Consider the following 17810-nt stretch of genomic DNA (forward strand, 5'->3'; position numbering starts at 1 on the left):
AGGAAAGGCTGATAAATGCCAATTGTCCCAGCAATATGCAGTGAACAAATAAATGAAGATATTTCTATTACATCAATCACTTTGTACATTTGATTCAGCTGACCACATTTTCAATGTATAAATAAAATGGGGATCAGGATTTTGAAGTTGAGCAATCTTTGTTGAACACTTGATCCAACTCATTATTTGTAGCAACGTCCGAGTCAGAGGTTACGACCTGATTCAATGTGTGCTCTGTGATCCTTCTTTCACAATCAACATATAAGATAAAGCTGCTCTGGCAGCTCAGTTCAGTAATTGAGCAAAGCGAGGACATTTTTTTTGGATCATATCATGTCAGGAACAAAGAACAAGTTCTTACTTTTCCTCTTTCTTCAACTTGCATTTTTATTTCCTGAGGGTGCAAATAACTTACTAAAAGAGATGAGAGCAGGCAACTTGTTTAAGGTTGATTTGGTGACAGAGACCATGTTTTACTTTGGATTTCTTGCAGACCTCAAATGACGAATCTTGCTGCAGCTTAGATAAGCGCTTTGTAAGTTGAGATTTACTATGCAACCTGACATTATCATAATAATTTAAGATGGTTATTCAATATATCACATTTTTTATTCTTTTGTGACAATTAGGGAGAATATTGCCCAACGACATGTGGAATCAGTATTTTTTTTCAAAATTACCAAAGCCACGTTGACAAAGAATTAACGAATATTGAAAACGATTTGAAAGGCATCCATAATATGTCAATTACAACTAACCATAACATCGATAACATTATACAAATGAACACTGTCATGCTGAAAGAATCTCCAGGTATGAACACCCTGTCAGTTTGCTTGTACATGAAATGTCCAGCAATTTGCTTTAAAAGTGAGAAGAAACGGTTTTGACTTCCTTGCCAGGCTGCTTGAGACTTTATGTTCTTATTTTCACAGATAATTACATCGAAAAGGTAAAAGAAATAGAGTCAGAGATTCTGAGGTTTGAGACAATCAGTGGAAATCATGAGTATGAAATACAGTGAGTAAAAAATTACGTTATTGGGAGAATGATGTCTGCATGTGACGAATCATCTAAACCAGTGGTTTTCAAACTTTTACTTTCCACTCACATACCACTTTAAGTAATCCTTATGCCTCAGGTGCTCAGTGATTATTAAGGGATTGCTTAAGGTGGTATGTGAGTGGGAAGGGAAAGTTGAGAACCACTGCTCAAGACCCAATTGTTAAATTTTGGGAAGTCTAACTTGGGTAGAACCCACACCTTGAATGGCAGGGATCTGGGACAAAGGTATCTAGGAGTTTAGGTATATGACATCAAGATGGCGGCACTGCCGCTTGTGCAGACCCGTAGGTTTGGAGTACAGTGCTCAGTTCTAGTCTCCAAACTATAGGAAGTATATATATAAGGTGGAGAGGGTGCAGAAAAGATTTTCAAAGATGTTGCCTGGCTTACAGCATCCGGATTACAGGGAGAGATTAAGGAGACTGGGACTTTATTCATTGGAATGTAGACAACTGAGAGGGGACTTGATGGAGGTATTTAAAATTATGAAAGGAATAGATAGACTAGACATAAACAGACTCTTTCCCCTGAGGGCAGGGAAGTTCGGAACAAGAGGCCATAAATTAAGGGTAAGAGGGCAAAACTTTAGGAGAAATATTAGAGGATGCTTCTTCACTCAGAGAGTGGTGGCAGAAGGGTCCCTTCTGTCATTTAAGGTTGGATGTGTACATGGAGGTGAGGGGGTTGGATGGATATTGGCAGAGAGTGGGAGGATTGAGCTAGTAGAGTTGTCCTAGTGAACCGGTGCTGACTCGAAAGGCCAACATGGCCTGTTTCCGCTCTGTAAATGGTTATATGGTTAAATGACAGATTATGAGCTTAGATGGAAAACCACAGAGTCTGACAGCCAAGTCCCGGGCTGCACCTCACTAATCATTTTCACAAAACTTTGAGTATTGCTCATAGATGTAGCTAAATACTGATGGTTCTTAAACTTAAGTTCATGACCTAGATTACTTAGCTTTCTAATGGGAATCTTGGTGGCTTGCACTCCACTGGCAACTCTTCACTGCCACCCCAATGCCTCACATTCCCCCATTTCTCTTTTTCTTTCCCTCCCTCCCCATCCCCCCCAATCTCTCAGTCATGTGTCATACAGTATTCAGCCCACCATGTCCATGCCGATCATATACTAATCACAGTTACCAGTGCTTAGTCTATAACCTGCTGTGCCTGGACTCTCTAATGCTTGTCTAGATACTGCTTCAATGTCGTGAGAGTGACTGCTTCCACCAACGTCCAGGCACTGTGCTCCAGATTACAATCACAAACTGGGTGAAAACATTCGTCCTCTCATTCCATCTGAACTTGTGGCTTCTATTTTACACCTATGCTCTCAAAGACCTCTAGTATGTGGCAAGTATCGCCCCTATCTATTCCTCACAATTGTGTACATCTCCATTTGTCCCTCACTCACCTCTTCCTCTCTACCTCTACATCCCTTTCTCCTTCTCATTCCTCCCTTCGACATCCTCCACTATAATTACGCTTTCTTTCCCTTCCTACCCCTTTTCTCATTTCCCAACTTTGCCCATTTCCCTTCTCTCCTTGATTTTCCTCTACCACTTTGCCACCTCTTTCTTCGACCATCATAATTTTACAAGTCTCTCTAAAGTCATCACTTGGCCTCCCCCATTACAGTCAGGATAAATCCAGCTCATCTGAACTTCCCTTATGTAAGATATAGGTTAGTCCAATATAATTTTACACATCAATTATATCTGACTCCACAAAAATTAAATAGATTAAATTCAGCTATTTCAGATTGATGTTTTAGGTGTAGATGTGAGATTGGAACTTTTTTGCATTCTACTTGGCAGTAGACTAATGTTAGACATTTTTTGTTCGAGGTGGGTCACTTTTTGGAAAGAATTACAGGGGCCAAATTCCTATAGGATCCAATATTATTTTTATTGGGTAATATTAAGGCTTTCAGACAAATTAAAATTAAATATGTATCAAATTTTTATTTTTAGATTTGAGCTAATTTTATTAGCTCAAATAGATCTCAGAGCTCTTCTGCCTTAACCTTCTGGGCCAGTTTACGATGCAGAACCTTGTAAAAAGCCTAATTAAAATTGATGTAAAAGATGTCCTCTTCTCTGCCCTCATCTTTACTCATTACCATCTCAAGGTTTGTACGTTACAATATCCCCTGGCACAAAACCATTCTGGTGCCTTGCAATCAATCCCTGCTTTTTCAAGTAAACATAAACCTATCCCTCAGAATCTTCTCCAACACCTTCCCTACTACTTAAGTAAGCTCATTGGTCTGTAGTTGCCTTCTATCCTTTATGAACAAGGGGGCTACATTAGCTGTCCTCTTGAACCTCACTCATAATCAACAAATATGCAAAAATTCTAACAGAACAATCCCCTCTCTCGAGTCCTTTGGCATCCCCATCAAGCACTGAGAATTTGTCCACCCTAATGTGCACCAATATTTCCAACACTTTCCTGATACATTCAGAAATCCTTTTGAATAGATTTCATGAATTCCATTCAGTGAAAGTCAATGCCAGTCAATGGTTCTCTCCCCCACCCCCACCACCGCCACCTTTCTCACACCCTCTTCTTATCTCTTCTTTCTCACAATGGGAAAAATGTTTTACACACCCAAAGAGAAATACAACATTGAGGTTATAAGTAGATCGGCATGAATTTATTAAATGTCAGAGCTGGATTGAGAGACATAAGAGGATTCAGGATAAATAATTGAATAAATAAAAAAACATCCAGTTGAGGTATGTGTCTAGATAGTGAACGTTCATAGTCAGGTAGACTATCTTGATCCAACATATGGACCAGATACACCTCAACGTCAGGAGTTTGCGGAGGTTTGGTATGACATCAGAAACCCTGTCAAATTTCTACATAGGTGTGGTGGAACGTTTGCTGACTGGTTGCATCATGGTCTGGTGTGTGAACACCAATACCCCAGATCGTAAAGCCCTTCAAAAGGTAGTGGACACAGCCGAGGACATCACTGGCAAAACCCTCCCCACTATTGAGAACATCTAGAGGGAACACAGCCGTCAGAACAGCAGCAATCATCTGAGACCCACAACACCCAGCATATGCTCTGTTTTCACTGCTGCCATCAGGAAAGAGGTAGAGTTTCCACAAGATTCATACCCCCAGGTTCAAGAACAGTTGCTACCCCTCCACCATCAGACTCATCAATGACAAAGTCAATCAGAGACTCATTTAAGGACTCTTACATGTGCACTTTATTGATTTTCTTTTTGTTCTCTCAGTTTGTTTACATTCATTTTCTGTTTACATTTTTTTGTTTGATTACATGTTTTACACTGTGTACAGTTTATTTTTGCGCTCCCAATTAGTGGTTATTCTGCCGTGCCCGCAGGAAAAAGGAATCTCAGGGTTGATGTGATGTACTCTGACAATAACTCTAACAATAACTTTGACAATAACTCAATAAATCTGAAATCTGAATCTGAGTCATTGAGCTGGAAGATGAAATAGAGAACTATGGACACATGAGAGCAACCTCCTAGATCAGTTTGTGCAGAATACAATCACAAACTAGAGGAAAGTGCAGGTTTAGAAAAGTTTTGGTGTGATTGATAGGCAGCTGGGTATCAGGAATGTACAAGAGTCTGTGGGAGAGATCCTGCAGACACTGTCCTGGCCAACAAGCATAATATACTCACAAGACAAGAAGATGGTCGGCTCAACAGCCAGAATGAAAACTAAAGTAGTGTAGAGGCTACTGAAAGAGACAAGCTCCAGGATTGGGGACAATAGGGAGATAAATCAATGAAAATCCCTGAGTCTCTATTGTCAGCTGGAGAAATAGCTTGTGGTGACTGGAAGAGAGTTTGGAAAACAAAGGAGCAAATCCAGGTGCTGTGGTCGTGAGCGGAAGCTTGGGAAAAAATATTGTCTTAAACTGGCATACTGTTGAACCCAATGAGCAGCCAAATCACTCAGCATCTCTTGGACATTAGACGTTAATAGCTCTTGCCTTTGCACAAATTAAATTTGTAAGTTCATCCTTCTTTTCAACAGAAAATTGGAGTACATAGTATCATCGAACAATAAAAACATTAAGAATTTAAAAAAGCTTATCCAACAACTTCATAGCCGATGCAGAGAATCCTGTCAAGACACAGTTCAAATAAGTGAGATCACAGGGCAAGGTTAGCATCTCCCTTTAAATTGTTAATTGGTGCATGTATTGAAATTCTTTTTGTTTTATATCCATTTTTCTGAATATGGATCAAGCTGGCAATGCTAATATATTTGTGGATTGTCAAGGGGAGACAGGTTCTCTCTGTTTGATGGTGGACATTGGCTGGCACTTGGCTGAGTGAATGCCACTTGCCATCTATCATTGCAAATCTAAGTACTGTGCAGATTTTATTGCAGGTGGACACAGATTGCTTCTTTTGCTGAACGATTGGTAATGGAATGGAATTGAAAGTTGTGCACATCCGTCAACACCACCACCTCTGACCTAAATGTGGCAGTAAAGTCAATGATTGAGCAGCTGGTATTTATATTTCAAAGGTCACCCAGAACTCGTTTTCATCCTCAGTTAGGGGGCTTCATATTTTATATTATTAAAATCCTAACTTGCTTATGCCCTTTTCACCAATACCCCCAAAAATTACTGAAATACTTATCCAACAAATGTAAAATATTTCCCCTCAATGTCTCCCCTATCCCCATCTCCCAATCTGTTACTAACAACCTGATCCAATCCTACTGCCCTCTCTGCACTTCATATTTCTTCACCTTCCTTTGCAATATTTCAATATCGAGAATTTAATGCACATTGATCCAAAACAAGGCTTTTATTTACTAAAAGACTGGAGCACATCACAAGTAGGTCGACCATTCCAGAATGACGTGGTCTGACTAGGAGCAATCCTTCAAGACCTGCCAGTAGATCTGGCTACACTCTCAGCCAATCACAATCATCCTACACTATCATCTGTACATATGTACATATACACATTGGTCATAGAATCTGAACTATCACAGAGAATCCCTTTGCTTGCTTAAGAAATATTAAATTCTTTTCCCCACCTCTGTTAACTCTATCTTAACTCTGCATCTGTGTTATACACATTCCTTAAAAGTTAAAACCTATCCTGTTGTCCCATTATAAAGCTTGATATCAAATTGTGCCTGTTAATGTTCCTGTAAAATGCCTTATGTTTTGTTTTACAATGTTAGAGGCATTTTATGAGTACATTATTGATTCCGCTTTCATTTCCCATTATTGAATTTTCTGAGTTTTGCTGAAAATACTGAGTTGATAATATTATAATTATGGTAACAGAAAGAAATGCAGATGCTGGAACTTTGAACAAAGGGAGGCTGGAGGCCTTCAGTGGAGCAGGCAGCATCTAGAGAGATAAATAGACAGTGGATGTTTGGGTGGGAAACACTTTTTGTGCCCGGAGGTAGGAAGGAGAGATGGCAAGCTGAAAAGAGAGGAGTGAAGTGCTGGGAAGAGGCCGAGATGGTGGACAAATGGTGGGAGAGGTGAGTGGAGAAATAGTTAGGAGAGACCACCAGTTTGGGGGGTTTGGTGGTTGAGTAAAAAGCAATTCTGGAATGGGTTCTGAGAATGGGAACAGAGAATGGACAAATGGAAACAGTGGAATTGGATCAGGGCGGGTGTTACCTGAATTGGAAAATTCAATGCTCATTCCTTTAAATTTTAGGCAGAATATAACATGTTATTCTTGAAGTTTGTGTTTGGCATCACCCTGGCTACAGATGAGGCCAGGGATAGAGAGGCATGTGTGGGAACAACAGAGAAAATCCAACTACTTGAGAACAGAGCCTTCAGCCGATTATGAATGTGTTGTACATAATGCCAAATTAAGCTAAATGTCTGCACACGATAAATAATCCAATATTCCCAGCATGTCTATTGAGATTTTTTAAAGTGTATTTAACACACAGTAGAAGCCAATTTTGACCATAAAAACGCATACCGAACCAATTGCACCCAATTAATGCATCAACACTCTATGTTTTGGAGTGTGGTAGGAAATTGGAGTATTCGGGAAGAACCCCACGGGAGGTCATGGGAATAACATCCTTACAGAGAGCACCAGTTTTGAACCAAGGTTACAGCAATGTCATAGAAACCCTGCTACTGTTGTATTATTTCCACCACTACCACTGAAGGCTCATTCCAGATACCTACTGCTGCCTCAGTAAGAAAAGGTGCCCCACACATCTCCTTTTAACTTTCCTCCTCTCACCTTAAACACATGTCCTCTAGTATTTGAGATGTTTAATCTGTGAAAATGGTTCTGACTGTTTATCCAATCAAAACCTCTCACAGTTTTGTTAATTTCTATCAAGTTTCCCTTCAGCCTTCAAGGTGCCAGAGAAGCAATCCTAAGTTTTTCCAACCTCTCCCCAGAATTCATACCCTCAAAAGCAGGGAATATCCTGGCCAACCTTTTCTGTACCCTTTCCAAGGCTTACACATCCTTTCTGCAATGGGGCGACCAGAATTGAACAGTATCCAAGTATGGCCTGTCCAAAAACACATCACGCACCCACCTCCTCCCGAAAGAACAAGGACGTACACTTTTCGCCCTGCCACCCTTTGCATACAGCACATCACTCTTTCACACCTCTACCAACTACCACATGATCCCACCACCAGTCACATCCACCCCTCCCCAGCCCACTCTGCTTTTCACAGAGACCACTCTCTTTATGACTCCCTACTTTGTCATTCCCTCCCCACCCATCCATACACCTCACCCCCTCTTTCTTCACAAGCACTTCCTGCAGCAATTGCAGGAGTCGTGAGATGTCTCCCCCCCTCATCTCCATCCAGGGCCCTTAAAAAACCTTGAGGTAATTCGGAGGTTTACATGTTGCACTAGTACTCTTGATGCAGCCTCCTCTACATCAGAGAGACCAAATGCAGATTGGGGAACCGCTTTACAGAACACCTGCTCTCTGTCCTCATGTGCCTATGGGAACTCCTGGTTTCCAGCCATTTTAATTCCCCTCCCCATTCTCGCACAGACCCTATTTGTCCTTAGCCTCCTCCATTCCCATGGTGAGGCTAAATACCAACTTGTAGAACAGCTCATCATATTCCACCTGAGTAGTCTCAAACCCAAGGCATGATCATTTAATTTTCCAAGATCAGATAACCCCTACCCCAATCCGTTTCCACTGTCTACATCTGTCCTCCCAAGTCCGCAAGAATCTTCAGAGGACTGTGACTGTACCACGGTATGTCACACATGCTCCCTTCCCAGTCATTGACTCCATCCCTAGCTCCCACCACCTTGGAAAGCAGCCAGTTCATTAGAAGATTCATCACCCTCCCCACACCCCCAGCCATACTCTCTTCTCACCCTCCCACCAGGGAGATTCAAGAGTTGGAGATTATGCACCACCAGATTCAAGGACCATTTCTTTCCCACCATTATCAGACTCCTGAATGAAACTCAAGGCAGTAAAATCATGTTGCCTTTGCTCCGTTCCAACTGATCTTTCGCTGTAACTCTCTACTTTTCTTCTGTGCTTATTTGTTGTACTATTCATGAGATGTCTAACTGGTCTGCTCACAAAACAACTCTTATCAATGGTCCCTCCCTCCATCATTTTATTGAGGCTCCTGCCTGTTCTTTGCTCACACCTTGATGAATGGCTCAGGCCCAAAACGTTGGTTATATATCTTTATCTTTGCTACATAAAGATGATGCCTGTCTTGCTGAGTTTCTCCAACATTTTTGTGTAAAGTATAATCATGGCATCTGCAGACCTTCTTGTATAACCCTATCACTGAATCATGAGAATACACTTGAACTGTTCTCATTCCAGTACTCACCTTTCTCTCAAATGCATGCCCCCCACCACAGCCCCACCACAAGAGATTTCCTCCCCTATCTGTCTCCCCACTCCATCTCTCCAATCTTCATTTGTCTAGTATCCTATCACCTTTTGGTTCCTTCCCAGCCTTACCCCTCCTTTTTATGTTTGCCATCTCCCCATCCCACTTTTGTTTCAAAAACTGGTCCTGACGCAAAAGTTTGATTGTACATTTATTTCCATGGACGATGACTGACCTGCCGTGTCCTCCAGCTTCTCTGTGTTTATTGTTATTATGGATTACTTAGAGTCATCAATGAGCTATAATGTGATCCTATTTAGATTGTCAAAGTAACGCTGACAAAGGTGAAAGAAAGAGTGGCCTATACTACATCCAACCGCTGAGAGTCCACCAAAAGTTCTTGGTGTACTGTGAGATAGACTCGGCTGGAAGAGGCTGGACAGTACTGCAAAGGGTATGTTATGCCAAAGCCCAGCTATTACCACTTTGTGCTGTTTCAAGCCATTGAGAGTTTTAATCTAATTTCCTTTAGAGCACACATGTCACTCTGGCCCGCGGGCCAAATTTGGCCCGTGATATAATTATATTTGGCCTGCAAGATCATTTCAAAAATGTATTAGAGGTGGCCCGCCCTGTAGCGAGAGCCGATGCTGTTTTTTGGTAATGTAACCCCCACCATCCTCCCCCTTCATTGCACATCCTTGCCCACCCCCTAACTATCCCCTCCCCCCTAAAACCACCCCCCTTAAAAGATGGCCAGAATATTCTCAAAAAGGAATCCAGAATGGTAAAGTTCCACAAACCTTCTGCTGGGAATCCTAACAACACCCGGGCATCAGATCCACGGGACGCGGAGGGAGCAAGAGTGTTGCAAGTTGACCTTGCAAACTTTGAGAACGGGGAAAACAAAATTGTAACACGAGAAGTCTGTCGATGTCATCAGCCGGCAAGCCAGTTGGAAGGCTCCCTGCACAACCAGTCACTTCTCCCACCTGTCAAGTGGTGCGGCGGATTGGCTAGTGCCTGTGATTTCCTGTTGGCACGACGGACATGCCAGGCTGCGCACGGCCCCCGCTGTTCCGCAAAGGCTGATCGGCAGCGCGCTGGGCCTGAGTGGGTGGGTAAGCAGGGGTGGGCAGAGGGTGTAGGTGAGGAGTAATGGGCAGGGGAAGTTATGGTGGTGCGAGGGGCAGTTAAAGGGAGGGATGAGTAGAAGGAGGGGTGGATAGGGAAGAGGTGAAAGGGGAGGGGCAGGGCGAGTAGGGGAGGGGTGATTAGAGGGTGAGAGAGGGTAGAGGGAGGAACAGGTTGAGGGGAGAGGCAGTAGAGGGGCATGTATAGGATGGGGTGGGTAGAGGCAGAGCGAGTGGAGTGAGGGGTGAGTAGAGGTTGGGTAAAGGACTGGTCAGGTAGAGGGATGGTGGGTCGAGGGTGAATAGAGGCCTAGAGCCTGAGGAGTGAGCAGGAAATGCTGAGTCCTGATGCAGGCCAAAATGGACACAGCCTGTGAATGCTGACTACATCTCCACAGGGACCAAGTATGTTTCCCTCAGGTCAAGCAAAGGGTGAACTTGAGCTACCAACTCCTGACCTCTAACATTATCCTCCTAAAGTTATATCCTAAAGTTTAACATTACATATGTTGAAAGAAGAGAAAACATGCAGATGTTGTTGAAAATTTTCAATAAATATTTAGTTTGGCCCTCGACTTAGTCTAAGTTTTTAATTTTGGCCCTCCGTGAATTTGAGTTTGACACCCCTGCTTTAGAGGCTTGATGGCAGTGTAGACTTTGCTCAAAACTGGATCCCCTACAAGGAAGGATTTGGATATTTGTCACCTGATGATAGCACAGAATTTTGGCTTGGCAACGAAAAGATACATTTAATAACTACGCAGACTCATGACCCTTATTTGCTTGAAATTACCCTGAAGGACTGGAGCAATGAGAAGAGGTAACATCTCAGTTTATTCTAATCAGCAATAAAATGCATGTGCCATCATTTATCAAGGATAAAAATATACTGTCATATCAGTGTTTAAAGTCCCATTGTCTGATGTTCCAGCTAATTGCTATTTAGTTTAATTTGTGAATAATTTGGCTTAATATAAAAGCTACTTTTTATATTTTTAATTTTTTTGCTTCTGATGGGGTTGTTTCTGAACATTTTCTATCTTCTAGTTCCCACACACACAGGTGTGCAATGGGGAGGGTGTAGCAGAGATTCATCAAGATGTTGACTGCGACAGAATATTTCAATGACAAGGAGAGATAGAATGGGGGGCTTTGGAGCTTGAGGGGGCAAGTAGAGGTAAACAAATCTATGAGCAGCATGCAAAGGGTCAAAACTGAGATACTTCTCTCTTTAGCAGAGTGTCTGTAATTATTGATTAAATACATTGAGGAAAGGGGGTTTTCTCGGGGACTTTGCTTTCCACTCACCATTCGAAATGTACCGGGAGTTTAGGGTAATTAGGTGAAAATTGGGCAGCACGGACTCATGGGTGGAAATGGCCTGTTACCATGCTGTATATCTAAATTAAAAAATAACATTCAAGTATTTTGCAGCCTGTGGGCATGGTTTAATCCAGTGTAAAAATATTTCCTTGACCAGGAATTAATTGGTTCATATCACAATTCATTGCACTGACAGCCATGTAAAAGTATGAGCCTTGTACACGGGAGAGTGGTGAATGCAAGCAGCCCCTTGCTACCTGGAAATTCTGAGCTATCGACATTTATTCCACATCTCTGATGGGTGTGTAGTTTTAATTCAATACCAATGTTTCATTTCTCAGATTCATTTCAGACCCTCTGCCAAGTTTGCTGAATATGTATTGCAGCTGACCTGAGCCATCTCAGATCTGGGATGGGGAAGGATTCACTCTGACCTCCTCTCCCTGGAGTGGGAAAAATAAGGACAGCCAACCTCAGCAGTGATTCAAACTGCCTTGATTTCTGTCCCACAACTCAACTTAATGTCCTGCTAACTTTCACTGAGTAACATGGACATGAAATATCTGTTCACAGATAATTAATAATCCTAGCTTGAATTTCTTTCCCCAGAATCCAGCCTTCATCAGTCAGCACATTGAGTACAAGAGTTAAGACGTCATGTTACAAATGTACAAGATGTTGGTGAGATCACACCTAGACTAATGTGTGTGGTTCTGTTCTCCTAGCTCTTGGAAGGCTGCCATTAAGATGGAAAGTGTACAGAAGGAATTCAAAAGGACTGGGGGTGGGGGGGGTGGGGGGGCGGGCTTGAGTTCCAGAGAGACTTCCTAGACTTGTGCTTTTTGTCACATGGAATATCATCTCATGTAACAATTTTTTTTAAAATATAGTCGGTTTGAGAGGGTACGTAAGAAATAAAAATATGATAGCCTAGACGGAGTATCAGGTGTTGTTCCTCCATTTTACATGTAGCTTCAATCTGGCAGTAAAGGAGGTCATGAACAGACATGTCAGAGTGGTAATGAGATGCAGAATGAGATAAGCAACTTTGTGACTGACATTTTTAAGAAACGATTACAGCTGTGTGACAGGGTTATTTTCACTGAATACTGTTTAATTTTTATTCTATTTTAGGTGGAGTTTACACAGCTGATCAGACTGCAAATGGATATGATGATGGCATTATCTGGGCAATATGGCTCAATAACTGGTACTCTCTTAAAGAAACCACAATGAAAATCATACCATACAAGAAATTTGCAAAATTGAGATCTGAGACATCACAAGTAACTAGAGGTGATTATTAATGTCTGCAAGTATTATTACATTTCAAAGCACAGACATACCATAGCTTTTAGCTGTTCATATGAATGCCTTAAGAACATGTTGCATTCAAAGCAGAACTGAACATGCAATGTTAAACTTTATACTGCTGATCCAAGAATAAAGAGCACATTACTTTCCAATTCAAAATCATTACTCCTTTGAGTCATTAATTGTTTTGCTGTCATACATTTCTAGTACCCACCATTTACCACAAAGATTTGACACTCATTTTCAAAATAAATTTAGAATCCTGCAATCACTGCCACTTACCTGTCATGTGATTCTGGAGCCACAGAGTCAGAGAGCAATAAGGTATGGAAACAAGCCCTCAGCCCAGCTCAAGCTGACCAAATTGCCCATGTGGCCTTTATTTGGCCTAAATCCATCTAGGTCTTTCTCATCATGGAACCATCTAAACATCATTTAAGGCTTGTACTCATATTCTAATCCACTGCTTCCTCTGGTAGCTTGTTCTGTATACCCACAGTTGAAAAAGAGTTTCCCCCCTCAGGTTTCTTTTAACATTTTCCTTCTTCACCTTAAACCTATTCCTCTCAGATTTGGACTTGCCATCCCTTGTGAAAATATTATGACTGTGCACCTTACTTAAGCCCCTCAGGGTGACAAACCTCTAAAGTCACCCTTCAGAATCCTCTCCAAGCAAAAAAGCCCCAGCCTATCTGGCTTCTCCTCATAGTTCAAGTCCCATTGTCTTGGTAACATCCTTTTGAATCTTTTCTGCTTCCTTTCCAGTTTAATAAAATCTCTTATAGCAAGGCAAACAGAACTGCATATAGTTTACCAAATATGGTGTGACCAACATCTTGTATGGCTGTTACATGATGTCTAACTCCTGTACTCAATATCATGACCAATGAAGACAAGTGTGCCAAATACCTGTCTCCCTATGCTGCCCCTTTCAGGGAACTATGTACCTCCACATAAAAAGTTCTACAACATTCACCAAGGCTCAAACATTTTTTGTGTAGTCCTGCTCTGGTTTGATGTTTCAAAATAAAGTTCATTCATTGTCAGATGTATAAAAAATGCAGAAATAAAGGTTGATTTGCAAGTGGACATCTCATGCATAGTACGAGTCAGACAGTGCAAGATTATAAAGTGCAGAGTTACAGGGAAAATTAGTTGGTACAGAGCAAAGAGTGATATTATTTTGGGGTTTTTTCATGAGTCTGATAAGGATAGAAAAGAAACGTTTGTTGAATCTGGTGATGCTTGATCTCATCCTTGTGAATCTTCATGCTGATAGGAGAAGGATGAAGAGAGTGGAATGGGTCTTTTAATATGTTGCTGGTTTTCCAAGGCAGCAGGAGTTATATATGAAGTCCATGGAGGGGAGGTGATGTGTTTAATGAGTTGAGCTCTACAGTTTCTTACACCATTGATGTGGTGGACCATTTGCCCCTCCTTTGGAAGTCTATAGCCAGTTCTTTGGTCTTGCTAACATTGAGGGAAAGGTTATTGCCCTGGCACCAAGTCACAATTCGCTCCATCTCTCTTCAGCAGCAAGACCTCACACTTATTCAAAATTCCATCTGCCATTCCTCTGCCCACTGATGCAGTTTCTCAAAACCCTGTTTAAAATGAGATCCTTGTCCACTTTACCACCAACTGAAGATTCACGTCTGCTACATTTTCATTCAGATTGATCGTATATGTAAATAATAATGGACACAGCAGCAATTCCTGTAGCACACCACTTGGCACAGGTCTCCAGTATGAAAAACAACCTCCTCCATCATCTTCTCTCTCCCTGTCATGAACAATTTGTATCCCATTTACTAATTTAACCTTAATCCCACGAGGCTTGATCTTCTGGACAAGCTTCATCCTATATTTCTGAACTTTGCCATCTTTATCTTTCATCCTCAAGTAGCATGCTGGTCCTCAACTGTAATGAACAAGCTTTTAAAAAGAACCTTCCACATTAGATGTAGGTTTACACTCAAACATAGACTGCATGACCAGGATATAAATCAGGAACAGGATATAAATCAGAAAGTGAACTCAGGGTTGAAGGCCAGGTTCGTGGCATTAATGTCAGGAGGCCCAGTCCTCCATAAATATCCAAGTACTAACTTTGCAAAGCCCTTGTGGAATCTCAGCTGGTACTGCACCAAGTTTGAGTCACAATGGAACATCACAGACATGCTGTGACTATGGCAGGAAATGCAAGCGATGATGATGGAATATAAAGCTAAGCCCAGCAGCAAAGAACTCCCTCTTGAGTTAAGTATGTTCTGTGATCGCTCCCAACAGGGAGTCAGCAGGGATATGATATCAGGTCCATTACTACAAGCCATGATGCACCCATGGGCACAGTCACTGAAGTCATGGGGTCTTCCAATGTGTGAACCCACCAAAAGTGACTGGCTCAGATGGAGTCCTGGGATGCATCCTGAGACCTTGCACAATCAACCAGTGAATGTGATGATAGACATCTTTAATCTCTCCCTTCTATAGAAGAAAGTCCCCACATGATTCAGCAAGGCCACCATCATACCAGTACTGAAAAAAAACCATAATAGCAAGCCTAAATGTTTACAATTAATGGCTTTGTCATCTACCATCATGTGCTTTGTGAGGCTGGTCCTAGCTCTCACAAACTCTAGCCACTTCAATTTGCCTTTCAACCAAACAGATCAGTGGCAAACATCACCTCCCACTTGGCCCAAGAATAATGACACCAAGATCAAGCATGTTAGACTGCTCTTCATAGAAAACAACTCTGCCTTCAATGCCATCGTCCCCAGCAAAACATTCCTAAACTACAGGATCTGGGCCACAGCACCCACACTACAGCTGGATCCTGTTTAGAAGAACACAATCAGCGAAGGTGTGTAACAACATCTCCTCCAACATCACACTCAACACCAGTGCTTCGAGGATTGTACTCAGCCCCCACTATACTCCCATGACTGCTAAATACCATTCCTTCTCCACCATCAGATTTGTCTATGGCAACAGTACTGGACCAAGTTTCAACTAAAGAGAAGTCCGAACACAGGAAATTGATTGAAAGTTCAGCAGCATGGTGCCATGTTACCAACATTTCTCTCAATGTCAATAAGATGAAGGAGATGATAATTGCCTTCAAAAGAGGGGGCAGAGTCCATACCCCTGTCCACATTGATGGCTTTGAGGATGAAAGGGTAGATCACTCAAAGATCTCAGGAATAAATCTCTGCAATGACCTAACCTTGGACAAACATAGTGACACGATTATCAAAAATCCCACAAATGCCTTTACTTTCTTAGAATACGAAGGAAGTTCAGCACATACCATTGTCCTTCAACAATCTCTACAGGTGCACCATCAAAAGTCTACTTGTAGGATGCATCACATGTGGTAGGGGAGCTGCTCAGCTCAAGATCAGGAGAAACTACTAAAGGAGTGAATGCAGCTCAGAACATTACACATCTCACCCTCACATCCACAGACTCCATCTACACCTCTCACTGCCTGGGAAACACAGCCAACATTCTGAACTACCCATCACACACAGAACACACTCTTCTCCTTCATCTCATCGAAGAGAATGATAAAGAGCATGAAAGCAGGCACCAACAGGCTTAAAGAAAGATTCTTCCCTGCAGCCATTAGGCTCCTAAATGACATATTCTTGCGTTGCCCTTGCTTGATGCTAATTAATCCTCCTTTTTATTGTAATCCCATGATCTGTAAACTGCTTTAAACACAGCTGTATGTAATGCAAGAGGTAACCTCAGGGTTTGTTTGCTGAAGAAACCTCACTGTAGAAAGTATTTTTGTGACCTATAAAATTAAATTGAACTCATGTAAACAATTGCGTTCAATCTACTTTTTCCTGAAACCTGTAATTAGCCTTCTCCCAATTTGTCACTTTCAGTCTTGCCTATAATTATCTTTAAAACTAAGAGAATTATGGTCGCTGTTACAAAATGCATCTCCGCTGGATCTAGGGGAAGTAAATCTCCATTGGACAATCTACAGATATGTATTCGTACAGCCAGCTTGCTTTTGGACCAACTTACCATTCCAAAACTTGTCAAAGGCTTCACTGAAGTCAATGGAAACAGCATTTCCCTCATTTACCTTTTAGTCACCTCTCCAAATCATTCAATCAAATAGGTTAGTCAGGATTTCCCATGAAGTGTACAGGAGTGAGATACATCAGCTAATTGAGTGGCATTCCAATAACTTTGCTTTCAATGTTAACAAGACTAAGGAACTGATTGTAGATTTCAAGAAGGGGAAATCAGGAAAACACAAACCAGTCCTCAGAGGGATCAACAGTGGAGAGGGTCAGAATTTCAAATTTCGGGGTGTCAACATCTCTGAAGATCTATCCTGGGGCCTCGATATTGATGCAATTCCCAAGAAGGCATGCCAGCAGGTATACGTCATGAGAATTTTGAAGAGATTTGGTATGTCGCCAAAGACTTGAAAATTTCTACAGGTGTGCCATGGAGAGCATTCAGACTGGTTGCATCACTGTCTGGTATAGAGGTTCCCATGCACAGGACAAGAAAAAGACTACAGAGTTGTGAACTCTGCCAGTGCCATCAGGGGTTCAAGTCTTCACACTATGGAGGTCATCTACAATATATAGGGTCTTAAGAAATCAGCCTCTATCCTCAAGGACCCTCACTACCTAGGCCATGCCCTCTTCACACTGCTACCATCAGGAAGGAGGTACAGGAGCCTGAGGAAAAGTGCCCAATGGAACAAAAACAGTTTTTCCCCCTCAATGGACAAAGCACCACAAACACCTCAATTTCTCTACTTTTGCACTAATTTCTTTAATGTAATTTGGAGCAACATTTTCACCTGTTATGCTGCCGCAAACAATGAATTTCATGTCATGTGCTTGACAATAAATTCTAATTCTGATAAACAAAACCCTTTTGATAAATTGCTGCAATGTCCAAGTAAAAATAAATAGAATTTTCCAATAATTTCCCCAACACTGAATTAAGTCTCAGGCTTCAATTACCTGTCCTATCTGTGCAGACCTTATTCAATAAAGGAATAACATCATTTATCCTCACCTGTGACTAGAAGATGCAAATATCTTTGTCAGAGCACCAGTAGTCTCCCCACCCCGTGTCTCCCA

General features: G+C 41.8%; 1 protein-coding gene across 1 annotated transcript; it reads left to right on the top strand.

Annotated features, from left to right (window-relative positions):
• Window positions 1–287: 287 nt before the first annotated feature.
• Window positions 288–16520, top strand: LOC138756750 (fibrinogen gamma chain-like). Its single transcript, XM_069923135.1, has 10 exons — window positions 288–402; window positions 494–535; window positions 630–813; window positions 936–1020; window positions 5098–5228; window positions 9235–9368; window positions 10683–10867; window positions 12096–12154; window positions 12505–12666; window positions 15664–16520. Exons 1-10 carry the CDS (start codon window positions 334–336, stop codon window positions 16065–16067), a joined length of 1455 nt encoding a protein of 484 aa, XP_069779236.1. The 5' UTR covers window positions 288–333; the 3' UTR covers window positions 16068–16520.
• Window positions 16521–17810: the final 1290 nt, after the last annotated feature.

This window comes from Narcine bancroftii, chromosome 3 (assembly GCF_036971445.1).
Source record: "Narcine bancroftii isolate sNarBan1 chromosome 3, sNarBan1.hap1, whole genome shotgun sequence".
NCBI lineage: Eukaryota > Metazoa > Chordata > Chondrichthyes > Torpediniformes > Narcinidae > Narcine > Narcine bancroftii.

What these genes read in the sequence shown, in the direction of transcription:
- LOC138756750 (XM_069923135.1), top strand. Translation starts at nt 334, where the DNA reads ATGTCAGGAACAAAGAACAAGTTCTTACTTTTCCTCTTTCTTCAACTT. An exon ending in CATTTTTATTTCCTGAGGGT is followed by an intron (nt 403 to 493) that starts GCAAATAACTTA and finishes GATTTCTTGCAG; the next exon opens with ACCTCAAATGACGAATCTTG. An exon ending in GCAGCTTAGATAAGCGCTTT is followed by an intron (nt 536 to 629) that starts GTAAGTTGAGAT and finishes TGTGACAATTAG; the next exon opens with GGAGAATATTGCCCAACGAC.